Here is a 22,420-nt window from a genome sequence, read left to right as displayed (position 1 = left end):
TATCAGTTTAGCAATAAGCCAACTCCGAGTCGGCAGCTGCATTCCAAGTCCACCCTAAAAAGTGAAATGTCAAAACTCCTCATTTGGCCCATTCTGTGTACACAGTCTCTGACAGGGGACTACCTTTTGTACTTCCAGATACATTTAGGGTGGAAAAAGAAAACATCTGACACATCTGTAGCCATTAAGCTGAGAAGCTGAAGGGAAACAAGAGTAACTGCAACCAGATTTGAGCCATCAGCACTGAAGTTGACGCTTTATCTAAACTCTTGTTTTTCACGTTATAAAAGATACAGCGATCTCATTTGTGAAATTCTTACTGCCAACAGCTCAGACAGGATATCTCATTGACTACTTACTTTTTCAATGGCCTCTGAACCTGCCTACAAGTGGCAGGAATGTGGGACTGTCCCTTCCCTTGCCTGCCTTACCGTGCCTGGTTTCTCTTCCTTTGGGGAGCAACTTGCCTTTTCCTTCTCCTAACAATGCAATACGTATTTTCTTGAGGGGATGCTGCACTTCACAGCTCCAATGCTTATCAGTCTAAAAACTCCCTGTGTCCAAAAGGTGGACATCCTCCTACATCTCCCAGCCTCCCACACCCTGCTTTTTCCTGTCGTTGCCAGCAATCACATGCACCCTGCTGTCCTCACTCAACTCACCGACCTCAGTAAGGATAATCAACAGTCTTGCTCTGACAAAAGGGAGAGGATCACCTAGTGAGGCTGCAGCAGCATCACTTTCAGTTTCCTTCTTTCACAGCACATCTAAATTCCCCATTTACCTTTAGCTAACACCTAATTCTCAAAGTTGCATGACCTCATCTGCCACTATAAAAACCTTTAAAAACAAACACCTGTGTTTTAAGTACAATTGCAGCTGAAAATGACCAGCAAAATTGCCTTTCTCATCTTCTTGTTCCCTCTTGCATAGCAACTAACCCTGTGGGTTTTTGAGGTTTTTTTTCTCCCTTACTGCTTTCAGAAATATCATGGAACTCTCATCATCTACCTTTTCTGCACACCCCCACACTCCAGAGTCACTACATGACTATGATCAGCAATAAAAACAAGTCCTACTGCTCCCATCAGCCCTCCTGCTGCTCTACCTACACATAGGCTGTTTATAGACATCAGCTGCTCAATCAAAGAACCTCTGTCAGCTGGTACAAATAGCTCTCTAAACATGACACAACCACTGTGTACTTATTTAAAAAGACCACATTAACTAAGAGATATAAGTGTTGTGCCATTTTTGCCCCAAGTTCACACTGCCTCACAATGTTATTCGTGGCATGGGAGTTGAACTCTCATTACTCAGGCAGGGGAACACCAAACTGCAAGAAAAACAGGCCACATTTCTAGGAGAGGCTGCTAGACAATGAATCCTCTTAAACTATTCTACTAAGTCATTACAGAGCAAAATAGGTACTGTTCACTACAGAACAATTTCACTGAATTTAAAAATGGAATTTATTAAGTTACAACCCAGACAGATTTTATTCCCATCCAATGTGTTAGTCTCAGACTAAAATTTGAACTCTCTTCTGAAACCAAGTTACTAGCCACAGTCCTGCCTCTTACTGGCAAGACAGCACAGCACAGAAGTAGAAAAGAGGCTAAAATTGAATTAGTCATATTAATTATCATGGCATTATCTTAAAAGACACATAACATTCTGCTCTCCAACTGTAACATACCTATTTTTCTTGAATAATGTAACTGTTGGTGAACAAATAACTCTTTCCAATGCTCATGTGCCCTTTCTCTGCAAAGCCTTGGAAGAGTTATTGTCACAAGAAATGCCAAATCTAAGCAAGACAAAAAATGTAGCCAGAAAAAAGCTGCTAAAAAGCCATACATTTATTTTCTTTCTACTCTATAAATCCATGTTTTAGTCAGTCTGGCCAATTCTGGTACCTAGTTCTACAAAGCACTAGCATCCTAACTGAATAAGTTTCTATCAAGGGAGAGCAAAAGAAAGGATCAGTCTACATACTCAGGCCTCTGTGTTGGTTAGAAGTGATTAAGTACACATTTATCAATTTGTGTGTATTTTTACAGGGGGGAAAAATAGGTAAAGACAAAGGAGCAACCACTATGCAACACTTATCCTTTAACAACTTTGTCCAGCACAACTCATGAGAACTCTGCAATGATAATTTGTCATTATCTAATCATTTGATCATCAGTAACCACAACCAACAGGAGAAAGTTTAAGCAGCAGTAACTTTCACAGGCCAGACTGGAGGGAGTGGGATTTTCATGGACTGTCTTGGAAACTGAGCAGGAAAGAAAATCCTGAGCCTTAAACACAGTGTCTCATCAATATTCTATGAATGGTTTTACTTCCAATCTTGGAAAATAATAAACGATTCACTCTATTCCAATGATTAACTGCATACAATGCACAGTTGTGTTAAACACACTCAGTATTCACAGCTAGCCTTTCAGGACTAGGTAGAGAATAAAACTGCCCCTTATATTGCATCTGATAGTATAACTGAAATTTTCATTCATTCTATCATTTCCCATTGACCCAGGCTGAGGTCAGACTGTTGCAGCACTGTGTTTATGAACACAAAAGTTATTCTATTTACTAGAAACGGTCCCCAAAGCCTATCTAAAGCTGTTAAACTGTTCAGATAGTCATGTGGTTTATTGTTTATTTTTCTTTATTTTTATTGTAGTGACACCTAGACAAAAAGGTATTCTCATACTTAAAACAGAAGCATTTTTTTCTTACCTTCAAGGAGTTTACATACATGGCAAACAGATGCTGCTACCCCAGTTTATTCATAACACACTGTGATGGTATCTAGAGAAGCACAGAGTAAACTTGTGTGGCTTCTACCATCCCTTATCTCTGCTGCAATTCATACATTGTAATTGCAGAAGCTTTGCAATACCCAAGGAGCACTTTGGGATGCTGGCAGCTACTAATGAAAACATCTCTTTCCCCTTCCTCCTGCCTCAGAGAAGCTAATAGCTTTCATGAGGTACAAAGCAGAACAAAAACATTGTTTTTGTAATCACTTCATTAATAACTTATTCCAAACCACACACAGTTCTGCTTTCTCTCCTATCAGGATGCAGCAGACACTACAACTCCAAATTACTCAAGAATTTGATAAGTTACCACCCTCATCAGCTAAACCACTGAACACAGTTAGCAAAGTCTGTCACGGTGGAAAAAGGGCAGAGTAAGTTGCAGCCAACATTTGCAGTATTTCAGAAAGCCGTATTTCCACGCAAAGCTGACCTGAAAACGGGCACAGCACATCCAGGTCCCGTGGTTTCCACAGGCTTTTCCCATCGGCTGTGGCTGCTCCAGCAGCTCCTCCACCAGCACGTGTTGAGCTATGAGCAGCACTGGGCAAAGACAACAAATAAAGACATGCGAGTAAATTATTAATTTTCCCACATCCTTAGAAAAAAGCTAATGGCAGTAGCGGTGAATCACCCTTTGACGCTGCTCACCTGGAAAGGAGACTGCTGGACTGCGAGCCACCCTCGTTCCTAACTTAAACTAAGGAAAAAAAAAAACGCAACAAGCAAACCCAACAACCCAAAATACCCAAACCCACGCAAAAACCACAAAGCGAACCTTTTCATGGGGAGTTAAGCACAGCAGCCCCGACAGAATCCCCCTTTGGAGCCGGCTGTGGGATTAATGGGCAGCGCCCCCACTCCTCCTGCCTTATAAACCCTGTGTGCAGCTCACCTGCAATCAATTACCACAATTAATTACTGCAATTAGCCCGGGGAGGCAGCGCAGCCCCGGCTCCGGCCGGCCCAGCGCTGCCTTCTTTAGGGAAGAAGGATGGGACAGATCCCGTCCCTGAGGGAGCCAGGAGAGGCTCCACAGCCTCCATCCCCGGACACACCGGCACTGCCTTGCCTGGAGGGTGTGATGGCCCTCAAATCATAGGGAATACAGAAAAAAAGAAAAAAAGCCAGAGGCCTTTTTCTCAAGGGATTAAGGGTCACTTTTCAAAGAATCAAGGTGTCAAATATCAGCATAAACCTGTTTTGAAACACGTGGAAAAGAGGTGTTACAGAATAAGAGAGCAAAGACTACAACTGCAGTCACGCTGCTCTCGACTTGGCTCGGTGTGACTTATCCTGATGGTACTGCTTTCACCTGAGTGTCTGAGCCATAATTAGCTCACCTGACAAGACACCAGCACCCCAATCAGCACAGCCCATGCCCCTGGCCGTGCCACGGCACAAACTGCCCCTCGCAAACACGTCTCAGGTGACACCACTTAGCACAGTGGGCTGCAGCCCTCCACTGCCTGAGAAACAGCTGGTGTTAGTGGTACAAGTGCTCTGATGATTGGATTTTGTACATTTCTTGGGGCTTTAATAACATCTCATTATGTTCGTAGTTGCAGTCGGTTTGGTTCCACTATGTAGGTGGAATTCTCACAACGTGCTCTGGGTGTTTGATTGTTCAAGCACGTTCTGATTAGAAGCAGATTGGTGGAGGATTATTTCAGAAGTAGTTAAATACCATTCAGTAGAAGTAATTTCATCCAGTTCTTGAACTACATGTTTCAAATCCCTTTAGCACTTATTGCTTCCTCCATTTTTAACAGTGACCCTGGGCTTGATTATTTCTCCTGCCTATGCAGGGTGATCCCCAAAATATTGGTGATGACATGAAGGAGACAATTTCCTTGCTCACTCCCTTGTCTGTTTTTACCCTACATCCTCTTGTCCAGTCTACAAAAAAAGATAATGTTCACAAGTTCCTTGGTCTTGAACAAAGGCTTGATTTCCATATTCACAAATAGAAATATGTTCAGATTGTTGAGAAGATTTTGGTGGGAAGCTGTGGTTTACCTCCAGAAGCAGAGTTTGGGTGAGGCACTGAGGTATGTCAGCAAGAAGAGCTGAAGGGTTTGGGTTTCCACAGCAGAGTCCAGAAGAGTTTGCAGTGAGCAGGAGGAGTTGAGGTGGTACTACTGTGTTTGGGCAGGAAACAGTGAGTTATTCACAAAAGCATGTGGGTGACAGCTGTATGTGATAAACATAAAGAGTGTGCCAGCTGATTCACTGGGCAAAAAGGGCTGAAGAATCAGGTGAGAAATCCAACAACTCCTTTGGGTGAGGGAGTAGCACGAAGCAGAGAGCCCTTGAGGGAAGAGCAGTATGTGGAGAAGCAAAAAGCTGAGGAAAATCTTTGAAAAAAGATGAAGGTTAGTGTGTGAGGGGGTAGGTCGAAGCTGGTAAATATATGAAGCAGGAGACAGGATGAAGATCACAGCAGGAAATGCTGAAATAGCTTTCTTGAGCACTGACAGGTGCTCCGGGTGCTAAGTAAAATTCACTAGATCTGAGTCAAGGGCTATACCTCATGGTTTGAGACAGGTTAGAAAAAAATAGCATTACACAAAGGAAAGAAAACAATCTTCACAGACTTTTCAAGACCACCAGGGAACAAGAGTTTTGAATTACACTTAGAAAAGCAGTAATTCCTAAAAAATTGAGAAAGCAAGTCTTAAGCCCCCAGCTTAAACCTTTTTATTATTTTGTACCCTTACAGCACAAGAACAAATATGGGAGTGAGACTGAGAGACAATTTTCAAGAAAACAGAACAAAAAAGTAGAAAGGAAGTCGATATTCAGGACCTGAGGAGCCCTTTGAAGGATAGAGCAGTGTGGACAGCTTTATCAGACAGGGGGACAGATGCCTCTTTTTGTGCCTTGGTTTTGGCTGCTTTAATGAGCAGGACAGAAGGAAGACTCTGGAAGGATGGAAGAAATTAATTCCTATTTTTCCTTCTGGTACCACCATTTCCCCCATCCTAGAAAATTTGCTCAGAGTCATGGACCTCTGTTCTCTGCCTTGTTTCTGGTCAGAAGATGAAGTCCTGCCCGGGGGACTCTGCAGCTGCTCCCAAGGGTGAAGGAATGGAAAACACTTTATAAGCAATAAGACAAATATCTTGATGGTAATAACCATATGTTCAAAAAAAAAAAAAGAATTCAAGCAAGTGTTTCTGGCAGTAATGCACTGGTATAATGGATTCCTGATTTATTTACCATACCTGCTACTCACTTTCAGCTCCAGCAAGAATCAATATTCCTTCACACACAGACTCCATACAAATTCTCCTCACAGGGACCACATTCATAACAAGTATTTGTTTACAGTCATATTATAGAGATGTGAGTAAAATATATTATGGCATTCTGCATAAAGCCTGTTGGCCACATAAAACAAGTATAACTCTCAGTCGTGTCACTTCCCATAACTCAGGCTCTGAAAAGCATGACAAGATTCATCAGTTCTTGTTAATCCCAGTATTAAATAATGTATGAACATATGAATAAACAAAACAAAGAAAAATCCAGGTTGGTTTTGTACATGCAAAGTACACAGAGTCCTAAGAGCTTTATTATTTTATTTTCTTTATAAAATCTTACTCAATGTGCACTCACTCTGTTTTCCTGATGGAGACCAGTGGCATAATATAACTATTTTCAGTCTGGCCATCAGTTTACTGAAAATTATGTTACCAGCCTGGATTTACACCCAGTGTAATCCTCCTGTTTAATTTGAAGGTATTTTTCCTGTGTTTTTTAAACATCTACAAAGAAATGCAGGGAAGACTATTAATGATATCTGCAGTAGCAAGGGAGTTGCCAACACTTTCCTTTCTTCAAATCCAATTGCAAGATTGAGTCCATAGTCTTAAAATTCTGCTTCTTAAAAACTGGTGGGTATCTTGAGAAGTATCCAACAAATCCCTAAATGGCATTACAACCAGAAAAGATTATCAGCCTCCAGCATTTTGAGCTGGAGCATAACAGTCATTTTGTTTCCATTAGATAGAAGACATATCACAGAACCAAATTGTTTAAGAGCCACTAAACTCAATCAGCCCACACATTATTCCAAATCTGAAAAATCTATGTAGTGTCATGCTAATGAAATGTGCCTTAATGCTGATATCTTTGCAGAAACACTACTGTACAAATAAAGGTAAAAGAATGCTGTAGTGGGACCCAGACTGGTATTAAAATGTAAGGGCTATTTACTAATAATGCCACATGGAAAAGACTGAGGATTTTTAATAAATATTTCATAATAAAAAGACTGAGGATTTTAAAATAAATATTTAATAATAAAAAGACTGAGGATTTTTAATAAATAAATTTTTAATGTATTTATCCTCTTCTATATGCACAGAGCTCACCATCAGAATGATTTGATCAGAGTATAATGGAAATAAATATGTTTGTATCTTTATTAATTCACCAAGCATTTCCTAATTATGTGACACTGTCACTAAGCTGGCGGATTTTGCTGTGTTTGCTGGTTTTAGTTTCACACAAAGAATTAGAAATACAAATAATCTCTTTCATATTCCTTCTCAGCATTGTTTGAATATTACTGCTTTTACTCTGAGGAATGTCATCTCTTTGAAGAGAATGCTTGTGCCATCCATATATTTCACTGGGAGAAAGATGAGTTAATGTTATTGTAAAATTACTTGGCATGTGCTGTAAAAACAAGATCATCTAATTTTGTGATAAATCCAATCTACAAGAAGGAAGAGATAGAACTGTCTATTTTCATATCATGTTTTGAAACAGCAATGAAAACAATATTAAATATGCTAGATTTGCAGTTTTAAGGAACAGAACTCCTCTGTCTGTGAAAATGATGGAGGAGGAGACCCACCCTGTTTTCACAGTACTCCTCATTTTTGTCCAATTCATTTCATAGGAACTATGGATAAGCCTTTAATTGTTATTACTCTCCTGTATAATTAGACTATCTATATGAAAGATGAAATTACAGCTGTTACAGAATTATTCACCAAGTCATCTCCCCAGAAAGTTTTGTTTTGATAGCATGAGTTCTTGAGATACCCAATTGCTTCATTCAAAATAATTGCTCTTTTTTTTTACCCTTTCATTCTCCTTGACTTTATTAGGTGATGCTTTATTAGGCCACTTCCTAAGGGTTCATCACACCAGCTGACCAGTTCTCTTCCTTTATTGGCTTTTTCTGAAATACCCCCCAGAGGAAGCCCTGTAACTGCCGATTTTGAGATGTTTCTTGGGTCCATACAAAACCCTTTGAGTTAATGTGGAACTAGGAGTAGCTGATGGTGACAGAGCTTAGGAAAATTTGCATTAAAAGTTTGTTGTGCATTAGTAAGCTCATGAAAACATTATCTTCTGTAGAGTTTTAATCAAAGACTGAATGACAATCTATTAGGGTACATATTTTGAATAACTTTTTAAATACCATAATGCTGGTATAACTTGAAATGCTTAAGTAACTTTCTGACAGCAGCAGAGACGTGCAGTATAATGAGTACAAATTGATATGGCTTTGAGTTTATTTGGTGGGAAAAAAACACCGTGTGAAAGTTTCATTTTCTAAAGTGATTATCAATTACTAAATAACTATTTGAAGTGAATAATTTGAAACTAGGACAAATCGATGGCTCAAATTTGTGCAAAATTGTTTATCTGGTGTAACCTGAATTCTGCCTAGACTGAAGTAAACCTGTATTTATGCTGCATGAAAACAGCAGTAGCCATCTCACTGCCCAGAATCAGAAGATTAAAATGATCTTTTGTGGCCCCCTCCAATGACCAAAGTTCATGATCAATGGAAAGTTCCTCTTTTGTTGTAATGGAAAACTGTTTACTTCAAAACAAAAGTCAAGAAAAGGAATTATTATGTTCTGTTTCTAGATGATAGATAATTCAGTGAGAAAATCATTATTGTGGTACTCAGGATGACATCACAAACTTATTGACTGAGATCATAACTATTTTGTGTAGGATAAGAGACACTTTCTGCATTTTGGTTTCTTTTTGACACAATGACAATAATTTAAACATCCTAATTTTGTACTGTATTATTTGAATAACCAAATTAAATATTCTATTATGAAAAATTATAGTAATACCATAGAGACTGTTATATCTGCTTTAAATTTACAGAGGGTATGATGAATTCAGATACTGTGGCTACTCTAAGAGAGAGACTTTTCCTCATCTTCCATGAAATCATATTGTCAAGGACACTTCCTGCTCCTAGCCCAGTGAGTGAAGACACTTTGCTCAACTGCTCCTAACCTTGAATATTTCAATTGATTGTGTATTGGTTGAAATACTTTTAATAAACACAAAACACTTCATTGTGTATTAAATTCTGTCCAGTTTACATTTGACTAGAAGTGAGCACAGTGACATGGAACAAAAAGTGTGTGGAGTAAAACTGACTTAGTGATAAGAAGCATCACATTAGAGCCAGGTTAGACAAGAAAGAAAATATATCTATGCATCAATTTTATCTATTTATTAGAGCATGCATCTGTGTTCTATAACAGAACTAAAATTGGAAGTAGGGGAAGAGAAGTAAAGCATGTTATTAGACAAAGTTTTGTGGAAATAAGCTGCAGAAAGAGATTAAGTCATAAAATGTCCCCAGTTCTACTTAGGCTAATTTTAAGGTTTTAAGTAGCTTCTTCACTTCTTAAAGTTCACCTTAATATTTTCTCTCTGTTAACCTCTTCCCAGAGCAAATATTTTATGGGCTTCTTGATAGTCCCAGCAATCATTTATCCTGGCACAGGGACAAAGGAGCAATTGATATTGTAGTGGTTTCCACTGCCATAACCACTTTCTCCCTATCTTTGCTGGCAATGACTAATTAAAAACAACAAAAAAGGAAAACATTTACTCAAACTAGAGAGTTTCAGTTTTTAAAGTATTTTGCCTTCAATACAACAGTAACAGAACATCTCCCTGTGTGAAGATCAATGCATTAATAGAAAGAAAAGAAAAAAGAACAAGAAAAAGTCCAATAATTTGTGGTTCTTGCTACCACTTTGTTGTCCCAGCTTGTGCTATATACAAACAGGTCAAGCACTGCTTGTTATTAATTCTTGTATTAAAGCACAGCAAGTTCTCTTCAACAGATCTTGGATCTTGCAATTTCTGGGACTCTTCTCCACTTACAAGTGAACTGTTTTGATAATAAGACAAAGAATATAACCACAGGGAGACCCTGGTACAAAAATCATATTTATTGTAATTATAAGGAATATGTAGTTACTTGTTTCTTAATTTGCTATCCATAATGAATAGAAGAAAACAACTTCAGAATTTTTTTTCTTATGGGATAGGTAGCCAAAGCAGATTAATCTCCCATGAACAGATGCAAAAGTAGTGATCCTCCACTGCTTAAAGAGAAGAAATATCCAGTCAGAATAAAAATTATAGAACTTTTTTTAGATCAACGTGAAGAAAAAACTAGAATTTACCAAATATTTGCTTCCACTCAGAGTCTGTTTCAACAAGACATGACTGATACTATCAGATGAGAATACAATAACAAAACAAACAACCTTTTTCCCTTTTAAAATAGTTTCTTCCCAAGTACCCATATTTTTGAAAAAATCAATCCAAAATTAATTCTTCTAAAGTATCTATAAGCATTTAATGAGCATGTGTAGGACAACCATTTTAGTATCTTGATGGAAACCACATAGTTGAAAACTCTGATTGTGCACCAACAGCTTCTCTCTCAAACCACTCAGTCTTTTACCTTTATTATGTTGAAACTGTCTGGAAAAATCATTCATTTATAGACCACCATTTGCCCTGTGACTGCATATATCCAATACAAGATGATTCCCCAGACAGGCAAATGCCAGGCTTTTTTTGGCAAGAGACCTAAAAGCCTCAGCTCTCTGCTTCCTCTGTGGCTCCAGTCTCTCCAGGTCACCAAAGACTTAATATTCTTCATTGTTATGCAAAAATCTTAATCGAGCAAGTATGTGATCAAAGCATCTCTGCTGGTTTTGAAGTGGATGCAGGGAATGGTTATGTGATGATTAATATGATTTATCTTTGAGAAATTATTTCAGATTGGGAAAGGAAAAGGCAGTTGCTACCGAGGCAGTCACTTGGAAGTCACAAAGAAAACAAAATGTAACAGGGTTTGGGTTTTTTTCATGCTTTAATCTTTTATGGCTCAATTACTAAACCTGTGCTCCCAAGGAGCTCTCATTACTTGAGAACAATAAATTTCTCTAAGTAGAGGTAACACACTGTACCAAATCAAAACACCTTTTGTCAAAGACATATGCTGAGCCTCCAGCACTACTTTCCATAAGAGTTTTCCTTGCTTTGTTCCAGCATTTTTCCTGAAACTGGTTAATTCATCTCTTGAGAGCTGAAGACTTGAAAACATTTTAACAATGGTAGTCCTGATAATGCCTTGTTCCAGTTAAAGCCCAAATACAAAATACCACAGAAAGAAAATACACAGAATATCACAGAAATACAAAATGTTCTTACTGCTATTATTGTACTGTTTGTTTCCCGTTGTTACCTCACTAAAATATGCAAACTTAGCAGTACAGAAACAGTTACATAGAAGGCAAAGCATCTAATCAGTAGATACTAAGGAATTTTACTCTTTTGCATCCTAGTTGCTAAAGAAAAAAAAATTTTTTGGTCTGTAGAAACCATTCTTTAGCATTTAGATTATAACTGATCTCTTTCATACATGGGACTGTTTCCAGAAAGATTTAAGCAACTGGGGAGTCATTTCAATTCAAAGACTTTATACATTATATACTTCTCCCCTCCCATTCCTCTGTCTACCAGCACCAGCAGCTCAAGGAATGTATATTTTCATGTCTTTCAGTATCTCTATTTGTGTAGAATGGCATTTATTTCAGAAACTACTTGCAGATAAAACTGAGGCAGCTCAACCAAAATAATGCCGGATGTGAACACAGGCACAGGTTTGACAGCAACAAATAACTCAGGTCTGAGTTTCACTTAAAAATAAAAATTGAAATACAGTTCAGTTTAATGAATGGCTCATTAATGATTGTGAGGTTGGTATGTCCCATTTCACCGCTAATTTATTGAATTATTGTAGCTGAATTGCTTTCAATTTTACTGCTGCTGTTTACCCATCTTTTTCTCCTCTTTCTCATTCTCATTTATTTAAGACTACAAAGGCTCCTAATGTGGCATAGCCTGAGTTCTCAAAGCTATAAAACTTCCAGTTACACTTTAGTACTGTAATAATTTTTTTGAGGAAAAAAAAGTAATTTAAATGAATTTCAATTTTCCCTCCCATTTGTCTCAGTGATCTTTTTGCCTCCCGACTGATTTATTCTTGGGCCAAAATATTGGGTTTGTATCTGTGACGTGAACTGAATTTGGTTACTAATAAAAAGAATTTAAATGAACACTTTAAAAACCAAATCAGTTCACTGACACAGCATAAAATACCACATTCCAGTCTCAACAACTATTTTGCCTTTCTAGATACATTCTCTACTTGTATTAGAATATTGTAGTTCTCATTTTCTATCTCAAACTTTTAAATAACCTTCTCAAGAAGTGCTAAATTTTGTTAGTTTCACCACGAGTTTCATCTGAGATGTAGATAAGGTATAAAAAAAGTGATCAAGGTATCAGAAGAGTTGCCAGTGTTATATTTCCAAATAAGTTATATGTGATAATCAGACAGATATTCTTATTTTTCAGGGATTCTGACCAGAAAATTCCCCTGGGTGCTGGGAGGTAATAGAAGGTTGTGACACTCATAAGGGCATATAAAATCCATATGATTTTTATCATGCTTGGGTCAATTTGTCCCTATTTCTCTTCTCCCAGTCCCTCCCCCCACCCTATTAACTTAATGTTTATTGCTCTAAAACACAGGCTAACAATAATGGACAGTCCTGCTGGGCATCATGGCATGAGGAAAGGTGGGTAACATTGTTGCTCTTAATCTATAATCACAGTGTAAGTAGCAGAATGAGGCATTCTGCTGACATTTCTTCCTCATTCTGAAAATCACTGATTTAGAGCTACTTAAGGTAATAATGCTAATGGACATTCTTGGCGTAATTCATATATCTGTTAGAAGAGGTTTTTTTTTTTTTTCATTTTTTTAGTTTCAGTGTTTCCATGATAACCCTCATTTAGGATTGGAAGGAGAAAATCTGTGATAACCAGAGCCAGTGGAACTAAACCTCATGCTCACAAGCAAAAGTAGAATATTAAATTCAAATCACTTTACCTTGGACAACATACAGGGCAAAGCATTCTGGTTTTCATTACACTGCTCCTTTAAACTTACTTTTTTGTAAACTTATGTAGCACCTGGTACAATACACATTTGGCCTTATAAAATATTAATCACAGAACTTAGCTTTTGCACAGTGATACTGATGAATGCAAGCTAAGGTCAAATGTGATCATTCATCAGCTAACTGATTTACCTGAATAAAAAGTTAAGAATCTGAAGACCAACTGGTTCAGTTTTAATAGAAGAACACAAAAAATGATAACATAATGTCTCAAGATACTATTTCCTGTACTTGGCATGCATACATTTTGGAAGGACAGAATGATTTCTGTCTGTGTAACACAACATGATTCACTGCCAAACTTCCTGACAACTACTGCTAATCATTTTATTGCAAAAAAATAACTCCCTGTCATTTAAAAACTTTTTTAGATTTCACTTGCACCCCAATGGAGATCTAAAAGGTTAATTGCTTTAGTAATTACAGCCTTGATCAATAGGAAAAAAATTAAATTTGTCAAGTACAAATGTTTCCCTTTATTATACACCAAATTAAGTCATCTTGATGTTCTGGAAAGTGTCAGTCTTTTATTGCAAAAAGAAACTAATGAAGTAGGTTTGCTTGTGGCTTTCAGATAGCAATTATACTGAAATATTTAATGTATCTCAGCAATTATTTTCAGTTCTTCAAAGTTACCTATAATTTTTTTTCTGTGAAATACTGCATCACAACACAAAGGAGGGGAGAATTTGAAATTAGAATCATGCTCTTTATTATTATCTTCAATCATAAGAGAAGAGTATCACCTTTTATGATTAAAAAAAAAAGACTAAAAGTTGGGGCTTTTTCCAAAGATCTCTGCAAATCACTGACAAAGGTCTAAGAAAACAATTTTGAGGCAGTAGTGTGAAAGAGGACAAATGAAACATTTAAGATGAACATTAGGGATGCTTTACTAATCCTGAGGTCTGCTAAATTCTAAAGAGTCTCCCTGAAGAAAAGCTTGCGGCCCGTTCAACAGAAACTGATAGAATATCAAAACTTGATAGCACATCACAACAAAGTCAATATTGAATGTAATGATGAAAATGCATGATGTAATGAGAAAATGGAGAAATAAGCAGCCACATGTGGCACACATCAGAGTTTCAAGGATGGATGCAGCAGATTGATCTGCATACCCTGAAACATTCACTGCTCCAAAATACTCCTGTGCTGGAAGACAAGAAAGTCTCAATATAATTGATCCCAGCATAGCTTCCATAATTTTGTTTTGAAGAATCATTTCAGCTGAATGATTTCAACAATCATTACATTGGATCTTTTGTAATACAATCTATACTGCAAAATTTTATCTTTCAGTAAGTATACACAGTCATTAACTTCACCCATCTATTATGCTATACTTTTTAATGTTCTATTTTCTGTAACAGAAATTTTCATTAAACAGAAAAGTTTGATAAAAAACGTAAATTACCAAACTACCTAAGTGACATTGGAAAATCAACTTTCTAAATGTAAATTAGAAAAAATAGAAAATTTTAAATTGCCAATCTGTGTCAATTAACTTCTACTTAAAAAAAAAGGACAGAGGGTCAACTTAAAATGACCCTTTCAAGAAAGTGAGTGTTATTTCATGTAGAGCCATAAGAAGTACATGAAAAATATACACCAATACAATATTATTATGCTTAAGGGGAGACAGCACTCTAACATGAACAATTATTTCTCTGGTAGTGATTTTCATTGACCCTGAGGGATGGTTTTCTTTTAATTGCACCTAATGAGCTGGCTAGGCTATCAGTTCTCTTATTTCCACACAAATCAGCTCTTGCATAACTAGAATACTGAGGGAATGAGAGAGAGAGCAGAAAACAGCTCCCATTTCCACATCACCAGAGCTATCAGAAAAATGCCAGCACTTCCATTTAGGAAAGCTTTTTAAATTCTACTGTCAAATAGTACAAAGCCACTTCAATGGATAGTATCTCATGAGCACATTCCCAGATTTGTATGAAAAGAAAAAAAAAAAGGAAAAGCAAAGGTGAATGTGCTTAGAATCATTTTAGATGCATTTCTATGTTGCTAGGTGATATCTTACTGCCACTTCAAAGTAAGGCATTTTAATCATTGTCCCATCCCAGGGTTAATAACACAGAACCAATCCTCATATGATGATGGCTGTTCTTACTCCAGTGAAACTGTTTCAAAGAGGACCAGCAGAAGATTTGATTCTGCTTGAAAATCCTTCAGAAGTCAGTGAGCCAGCACTATGACTATTAGTTGAGATAGAGAGTTAAAAAGCTTGCCTTGAATCATGCAGAAAATGTGAGTAGCCATGGTTTGAATCCAAGTAATTTAGAATCTTACATCAGCATCGGTGGCATCAACTTTAAGAGCTACCACTTCGCATAAAGATCAAGCAAAATCCTAATGACTGAAGAACAAGCCAAAAGTTCACGCTGATCTCTCTTTGTTTTCCTGGAGAGTAAAATTAAACCATAATGAAAACCATGACAATTCTGTAAGCACATGGATTCACACACCAAAAACTTCCTGAAAGACAATATTCACAGAGACAGACATCCCCAGACCCCTCTTGTGAAGGATTTCAGCTATGCACAGCAGGTCTTTTTTTGGCTGCTCCAACAGTGGCTTTTGTGGGACAGAGCCTGTGGAAGAGATGGATCCTGTGGAACAACAACTGTCTTGTTGTTTTAGTCAAAAGCTTGAGCATGGTGTGTTGGGTGACTCTTGGAAAGAATCTGAAAATCTCTGTTCCTGTGCATTTTAACTTTTGCTCTTGTGCCTTAACTCCTCTAGGATGATGAAAGCCTGTAGAAGATGAAAGCCGTTTGTGCCAGTCTGCAATTTAACATCACTTGTTACAGCTTTGCTTTTGGTTAGGTGTCCCTTGACTCTATTGCTTTTATAATGTTCTATGGCTTTTCAAGATGTTTTTACCCAAGTACTACTCAGCTGACTCAACTTCATATCCACAAAATGTGTGTTACCAGATGCTCTAATGTTAAGGACACTGCAAAAGTGGTGTTGTCAAGTAATTACATTACAAGTAATTGTCTCTCTCACCATCGTATCTTCTAGTAATGAAGAGAAAGAACATCAGAAATTCTGTTTATTATATTAAAATATTTTTTCCCCCCAATCAGCATAAACAAACGTATGTATAGACTCAGGGGAGTAATTCTTGTTAGGTCACCAAAACCTTTCTCTTTTAATTGGTGTCATATGAAGACAAAACTTTGCATCAGTTGCCTGCTGTTCATCCAAAGTAAGTGCAACAACAATTAAAACATGCAATTTCCCCAAGAATGAGGTTTATATATCAAGATTACATTTAGCTCTGGATTTGGGAACAACTTTTTTATTACTTTAGGGTTGCATCTGCAACTATTAAGATACTTGGAGGTTTACATTCAACTTTTAAATCATGCACTTATGCTTCAAAATAACCTCTATTTATAGGATTTGTTTGATCCCTTTCAAATTTGTTTTGTCTACTTTACAGTGTCTTTCTGCAAATAAGGATGTAAAACCTCCTATACTTGAATTAGACACACAGTTCTTTCCTCTATTTGATCATATAATCTTGTTTTTCTTAGAACCAGTGAAACAGAAAGCCCTGATCAGAACTTTTGACTAAAAATACTCCTCTATGCAGCAGCTATCAGTCACCAGTTCTGTGCAAAGAATTATTGTAAGGGATTCTTGCAAATACACCTATGCCTGCTAACTGTTTACAGAAAATTGCAGATTTTTAATGCATGTGATTCAACCTTTAGATAAAATGAGTGCATTTATTCAGGTACATTTAATAGCTAATGAATCAAATGGAAAAGCATGTTAAAGTGATTGTATGTATCAAACACTGCACTACAAAAAATAACAGAGGTCTCACTCTGTTTGAAGCTGATTTATCAGACAAAATTCCCTTCGCTGGCATAAGCAGAGATAAAATGGGATCAAACTGCATCTCTTCAACTTACCAGCTTCTAGAAAAATTGGTGACATGAAGCTCCCTGTCACAGAGATGATGAAACTTTCTGATTTCTATACATAAAATGTATATATAGTGGAGAAAGTGAGCATGAATTCATTGCAGGACACAAGCCAGATTACACTGCTGAAGAATGGTGTCCCTGTTGCCTTAGCTGGTGACCCATGACAGTGACATCACTGCCTGCTTCGGGCATAATAATGCCATATAAAAACTTGCCTCATAATTTTCTTCATTTATGATGGAAAATAGGAAAGTGAAAAATAAGATCTGTCCTAATTCAGTAATGTATGCAATGCACTGCTTTGAATAGTATTCACCGAGATATGACATTCAATAGATGACATTTTTGATACAGGAGGATACATTTCCTGCCTTGGACAAACTTGACCTCAATCATTCTCAGCCAGAGACAGCAACCTTGTAAGCTGGCATTCTTTGATGCATGCTTTCCTTCTGTAAATAAATCTGGGCCTTCAGAGTTTAATTACATGCCCTGTGTCAGGCATTTTTCATCGTGCTCATTTATGTCTGGCAGTAGCAGTGCTGCTGCACAGCACGTCTGTGTGGGGTCAGGCAGCTCCTGTCTGAACAGGAATCCTGAACGTTTGGGTACTGCCAAGGCAGAGGTCTTTTGTGAGCAGTTATGCCTCTCCTCTTCGAACACTTTCCAAGCATCTTCACTTCAGGCACGCTTACAGAAAAGCTCTTATGTGAGATGCAAGCTCGGCAGTTCAAGCAAATTGTGATTTATTGCCCCCAGCTGTCCCCTTCAGGAACTCAAAAAGACTGAATAAAAAAAGACACCCTCAAGAGACTCTCCAGGAAAGGGTTAACTTCACTGGTCTCATGAAACTTGGCAGCTGACAGAAGACTCAAGAGGGAGGATGGACCTTGGTCTCTCCTTATGTTAATTAAAATATAAAAGTTACAGAATATCTTCCCTTCCTTTAAAGAACTTATGAAATTCATGAAAATATGATTCTCCCATGCATCCTTAAGTGTCTTTCTTTACAGCTCTTTCATTCATCCACATCTGAGCAAAATGTGCTTATTAAAAATCAAGCTGTCTAAAATAGCTCATATAGCTCAGAACTGCAGAACAGAATCCATCTGAAGGGGTACATTTTTCAGAGCTGAACACTCTATTGATGCTTTTGCAAAAGAGACAAGAGAAATTAAATGTCAGTTACTGAGAGACTGGAATTGATCAAAATCATATATAATTATACTTTCAAAACAAAAATAGGAAGAAAATGCACCTTTGATATGGGAGTTTAGGCTTCAAAAGGACTTATAATTAATAATGGAATTTTCTTTAAAAGTTGGTGTTATCTGCCACAGAGAACATGCGTACTAGATTAGGAATCCACTAGCTATGAAACCAGATGGACCTCCCCAGGTAAAGATCTGTGTTGTTAAAGACCACCAGACTTCACTTGTTTAACTCTCCCATTAGCTGCATTCATAATGTGTCTTGGGTTTTTTTGTATCTGGAAGCAAAGTAAGAGTTGTTGTCTATTCACCTGCTCACCCTTCTATTGCTAAAAGAACCCCCAGGCATATGAAATCCAGACTTAATTAAAATGAATTAAAATTATAATTTAGACCTGTGGGTGCTGTTCCACAGTATTTCCGCTTATTCATCCCCCTACAGGCATGGCCTTGATCATGAAATACACAGAGGAACACTGAGAAATTCACTGGTGAGGAAAACTCACAGTACTTCATTGGTAAGGTTACCCCATGTCACAGCTCATTTCTGCAAGCCAAGCCTTGCTGTCTGTGATAATGAAAAAAGAGATTTTCAATTTGTAAGCAGTGCCATTTCCTTCAGCAGCTCCCAAGAGTAGCACTGTGTCAAGGAAAGGTAAAGCTCCTTCAGTGGTTTCAGGTCATCTCAGCTGCTTTTGGAAGGGCAGAAGATGAATTTTGTCACACCCACTAGAACAAAAAGAAAGGTTTCTTATGCTTTTCAGCCTTTTGTTAGAGATTAATCCATGCAAGTAATGGACAGAGAGAAACAAAATCTGAATCACACAGTGAGAAAGAGATTTGTGAGGGAGCTAAAAGGAATCTCCACATTAAAGTTGCTGGCCCATTTTTATACACAGAGCCAATGTAAAAAGGCAGCTTCAGGAAGCATTGGAGGTTATGGATGGTTCAGGCCTATTGACAGTTTTGCCTTTTCAAGGTATGATTTGATATTTTTGAATATAAAGTTTTTGATATTCAAGTTTGAATACCAAGATTTTTTTTGATTTTTTAATCACTTAGAATTTTGTCTAATTCTAGGCAGGTAAACTCCACTAAAGCTGCTGCTGGCACACAGATGCACACTTGTTGAATGGGAAAGCTTTCCATGAGTTTCCTGGCTTGGTTTCAAGTGCTGTTATAAGAATTTACCTTGATCATAAATCTTCTTTCACTGATGGGAAGGGGTGGTAGGAATCTGGTGGAATACCGACCCTAGGGGGTCTTGAACTTGGAGAAAATAGTAAGAGATCTGTGATATGCAGAAATATTTTCAAAGTATTTTGAAGCATATTACTTGAGAGCACAATTTTTTACTTCTTCTCTCCCAAGCAGGTGAACAGCTAATTTTTATTGCCACTGGGTATCCAAAAGGACATCTGGTGTGCTCAGGAGCCAATGCAATCAGAAAGTGCTCTCCAAAGAGAGATGATCACTGTCTCCTCCCGTGATATGGAAAGGCAAATTGGAACAATTGGATTCTGCTACTTTTCAAAAATCACATATTTTCCAGCAGGCTGTTAAAAGTATGATTTAAGACATCAGCAACTTGGAAGGGTTCAGCCTGAGAATGAAAATATATATTACTTAATACCCAGTTTATGCATTGAGGTAGTGTTGTAAAAGATTAGCCAAAGAGGATTGAGAAGAGGTTAATTTACTACACACACAGCTTGGATTGCTAACAATAAATATGATTGATGAGGACTGGCTCATAAAGAAGCAGAGCTGCAGTCAGCATGGACCTTGTGAAATAACTCTCAGTCTCTCCCAAGGGGGGGTTCTGTCCTACTTCAGCCAAGCGGACTTTGAAAACTTTATGATAAAAGTCTTCCCTCTGTTGATTTTATTTTTCTCCACATATTCTTGTTTCAGATCACACAGATGTTTTTTAAAAAAACCCAAAAAACTGAAACAATTTTTAAAACACAGTTGAATGATTCATTAAGATTTGTACACTCATTTTTAAATCCACCTCTATTTCTTGAGAGCACTGAACTACAAAGGTTATAATAAGGCAATAATCTGTATGAAAGTGATAAGAAATCCAGATCTCCATGGTCTCTACAGACTACTTCACACTCTAGAAGTTAGTGCTGACCTCTTAAAATAAGTTGGAAACTTTTCTAAAAATTGTTACAATTCAAGAATCTTTTCTTTTGAATCAACATCACATTCTGTTGAACTTGTGATTTATTTGTGCCAAGCAAAGTAATTTTCCTGTAATAACTCTTCACACACACACAGCCCCAGTTACTATTAGCAGAAAAATTAAAAATATAAACAGAGTACCATCAGCAGGGATCACAGACCAAACACCAGATGCTTAATTAAAAATAATTATGAAGACAAAACCAAATAATTTTATTAAAAATAATTAAAATACTATTATCAGGATAATTACTGGTATATATGTGTACTACATTAAATTATGCATTTTACTTGTGGGTTGATACCTCCACTCTATTTGGAGTCTTTCTGGTTTCGCTAATTTTAGGTGCTAATACTTGGGATGTTTTGCAAGCACTTGCAGAATGTGCTCCACAGGTAAAGAGATACAAATTAAATTGGTTGGTTTGGTACAGTTAATACAGAATTGCACAACTCATTAGATGCTCAGTAATTATATTTCACTTTATTTCTTTAGGGTTTTCTGAGGTGTCTGATTTGAAATAATGTTATTGACCCCTGAATCATGACTGCATGACATGCACTAAAAACAGACTAAGTGCAAACATAGCACTAAACTTCCCAGACTACCGAAGTCAGACACCAAGGCAGTAGACTTTTGTTTTCCCTCTAACATTGGTTCAGACTTTAAGGTAAAGAGATGCAAACAAAATGAAACAAAAGGTTGAAGAGACATCAATATTTCTCTATCAGTCCTCAGAACTCAGCTCTGGCAAAGGGCTTGGCATCATAACAGATTGAGAAAAGAAAATACAGTGCTTACCAACACTACATGGGTCTCTAGAGCAAGCAAGGATGCAGGCAGAATGTGGTGAATGAATACAGAAACATGAGTTTACCTATAAGCAGTTGTTCTTACAAGTTAAGATTAGACCTAATTTAAAGCTGAGCAAGGATAAAAATTGATTTTCTGTAAACAGAAACAAATGTGAAGCTGAATGAAGCTGGATGAAGTACCCCCTTGTGAAAACTAGGGGAAAAAAACATTGACTACTATTATGTGTTCCATATAACAACCTTCAAAGAGGTCAGGCAGGAAAATCCAGCGATCTGGCTCTAGAGAAAACCACAAGATTTTATAAAAATGGATTTTAGCAATCACTCAACTTCAATGCAGGACATAGAAGTAACATAATCAAAGACCTGAAAGACCAGCTTTCACACTAGAGGATGAGAATCTGTAGTGAAGCTTTTACAGCCTGTTTCTCAAAGGAGCATATACTGTGTACAGTGAGACTGAACTATATTGCTGAGAGACTATGAAAATGAAATTCTAGCACTGTGAATGGAGCAGTCTGTGTCATGGTTTTTCCTGTCACTGGTAGGGATTTCAGGAGCTGCTGTTCAAGCTGAAACCCACAAACACAGCACAGCTGGAACAGAAGAGAACCACAGAATGTTTTCAGTTGAAAGGACACCCAAGGATCACCAAGTGCAATCCTTAAGATGGCCCATAGACAGGGATCAAACCCACAATCTTGGTGTTAAATGGCATCATGCTTTAACCAGCTGAGCTAATCTCAGGGCCAGACTCTGGTGGAGATGTTTATGGGACAGGTAAGTAACTGTCCCATTTGAGGGACACAGAGAAGTATTTTAGAGCAGTATTTATAGGGATTCGTTTGTGCAAACTATCTGCATTGTCTTGGGCTACTGGAAAAGTTGTAGAGAGCTAAAGAGCTGCAAGCCTGAGAAAAGCCTTAAGTCAACAGGTTCATCTGCAGCACACAAGTGCTGAAATACTGCACTCAACTGGCTCATCAGCACCACCATGCAGCTCTCCATTTTGCAGTTTTATTTATTTTAAGGCAGCCAGAGGTTTACTCTATGAGTTTGCCTAGTTATACTGCAGTCCGTGTCAT

At 37.5% G+C, this 22,420-nt stretch overlaps 1 protein-coding gene across 3 annotated transcripts in view; it reads right to left on the bottom strand.

Moving 5' to 3' along the window:
- Window positions 1–3,669, bottom strand: part of TFPI (tissue factor pathway inhibitor) — a 64,448-nt gene extending 60,779 nt beyond the window's left edge. For all 3 annotated transcript variants that reach the window (XM_068196391.1, XM_068196392.1, XM_068196395.1), the window contains exons 1-2: window positions 3,607–3,669; window positions 3,262–3,371 (exon numbers count right to left, since the gene is read on the bottom strand). In XM_068196391.1, the coding sequence (XP_068052492.1) occupies window positions 3,262–3,371; window positions 3,607–3,614 (118 nt within the window). In that variant the 5' untranslated portion in view covers window positions 3,615–3,669. The remainder of the gene's footprint in view (window positions 1–3,261; window positions 3,372–3,606) is intronic.
- Between the last annotated feature and the right edge of the window lie 18,751 nt (window positions 3,670–22,420).

Source organism: Anomalospiza imberbis, chromosome 7, assembly GCF_031753505.1.
Source record: "Anomalospiza imberbis isolate Cuckoo-Finch-1a 21T00152 chromosome 7, ASM3175350v1, whole genome shotgun sequence".
NCBI lineage: Eukaryota > Metazoa > Chordata > Aves > Passeriformes > Viduidae > Anomalospiza > Anomalospiza imberbis.
The sequence above is the reverse complement of the archived record's forward strand: the minus strand, read 5'-3'. Positions and strand labels throughout refer to the sequence as shown.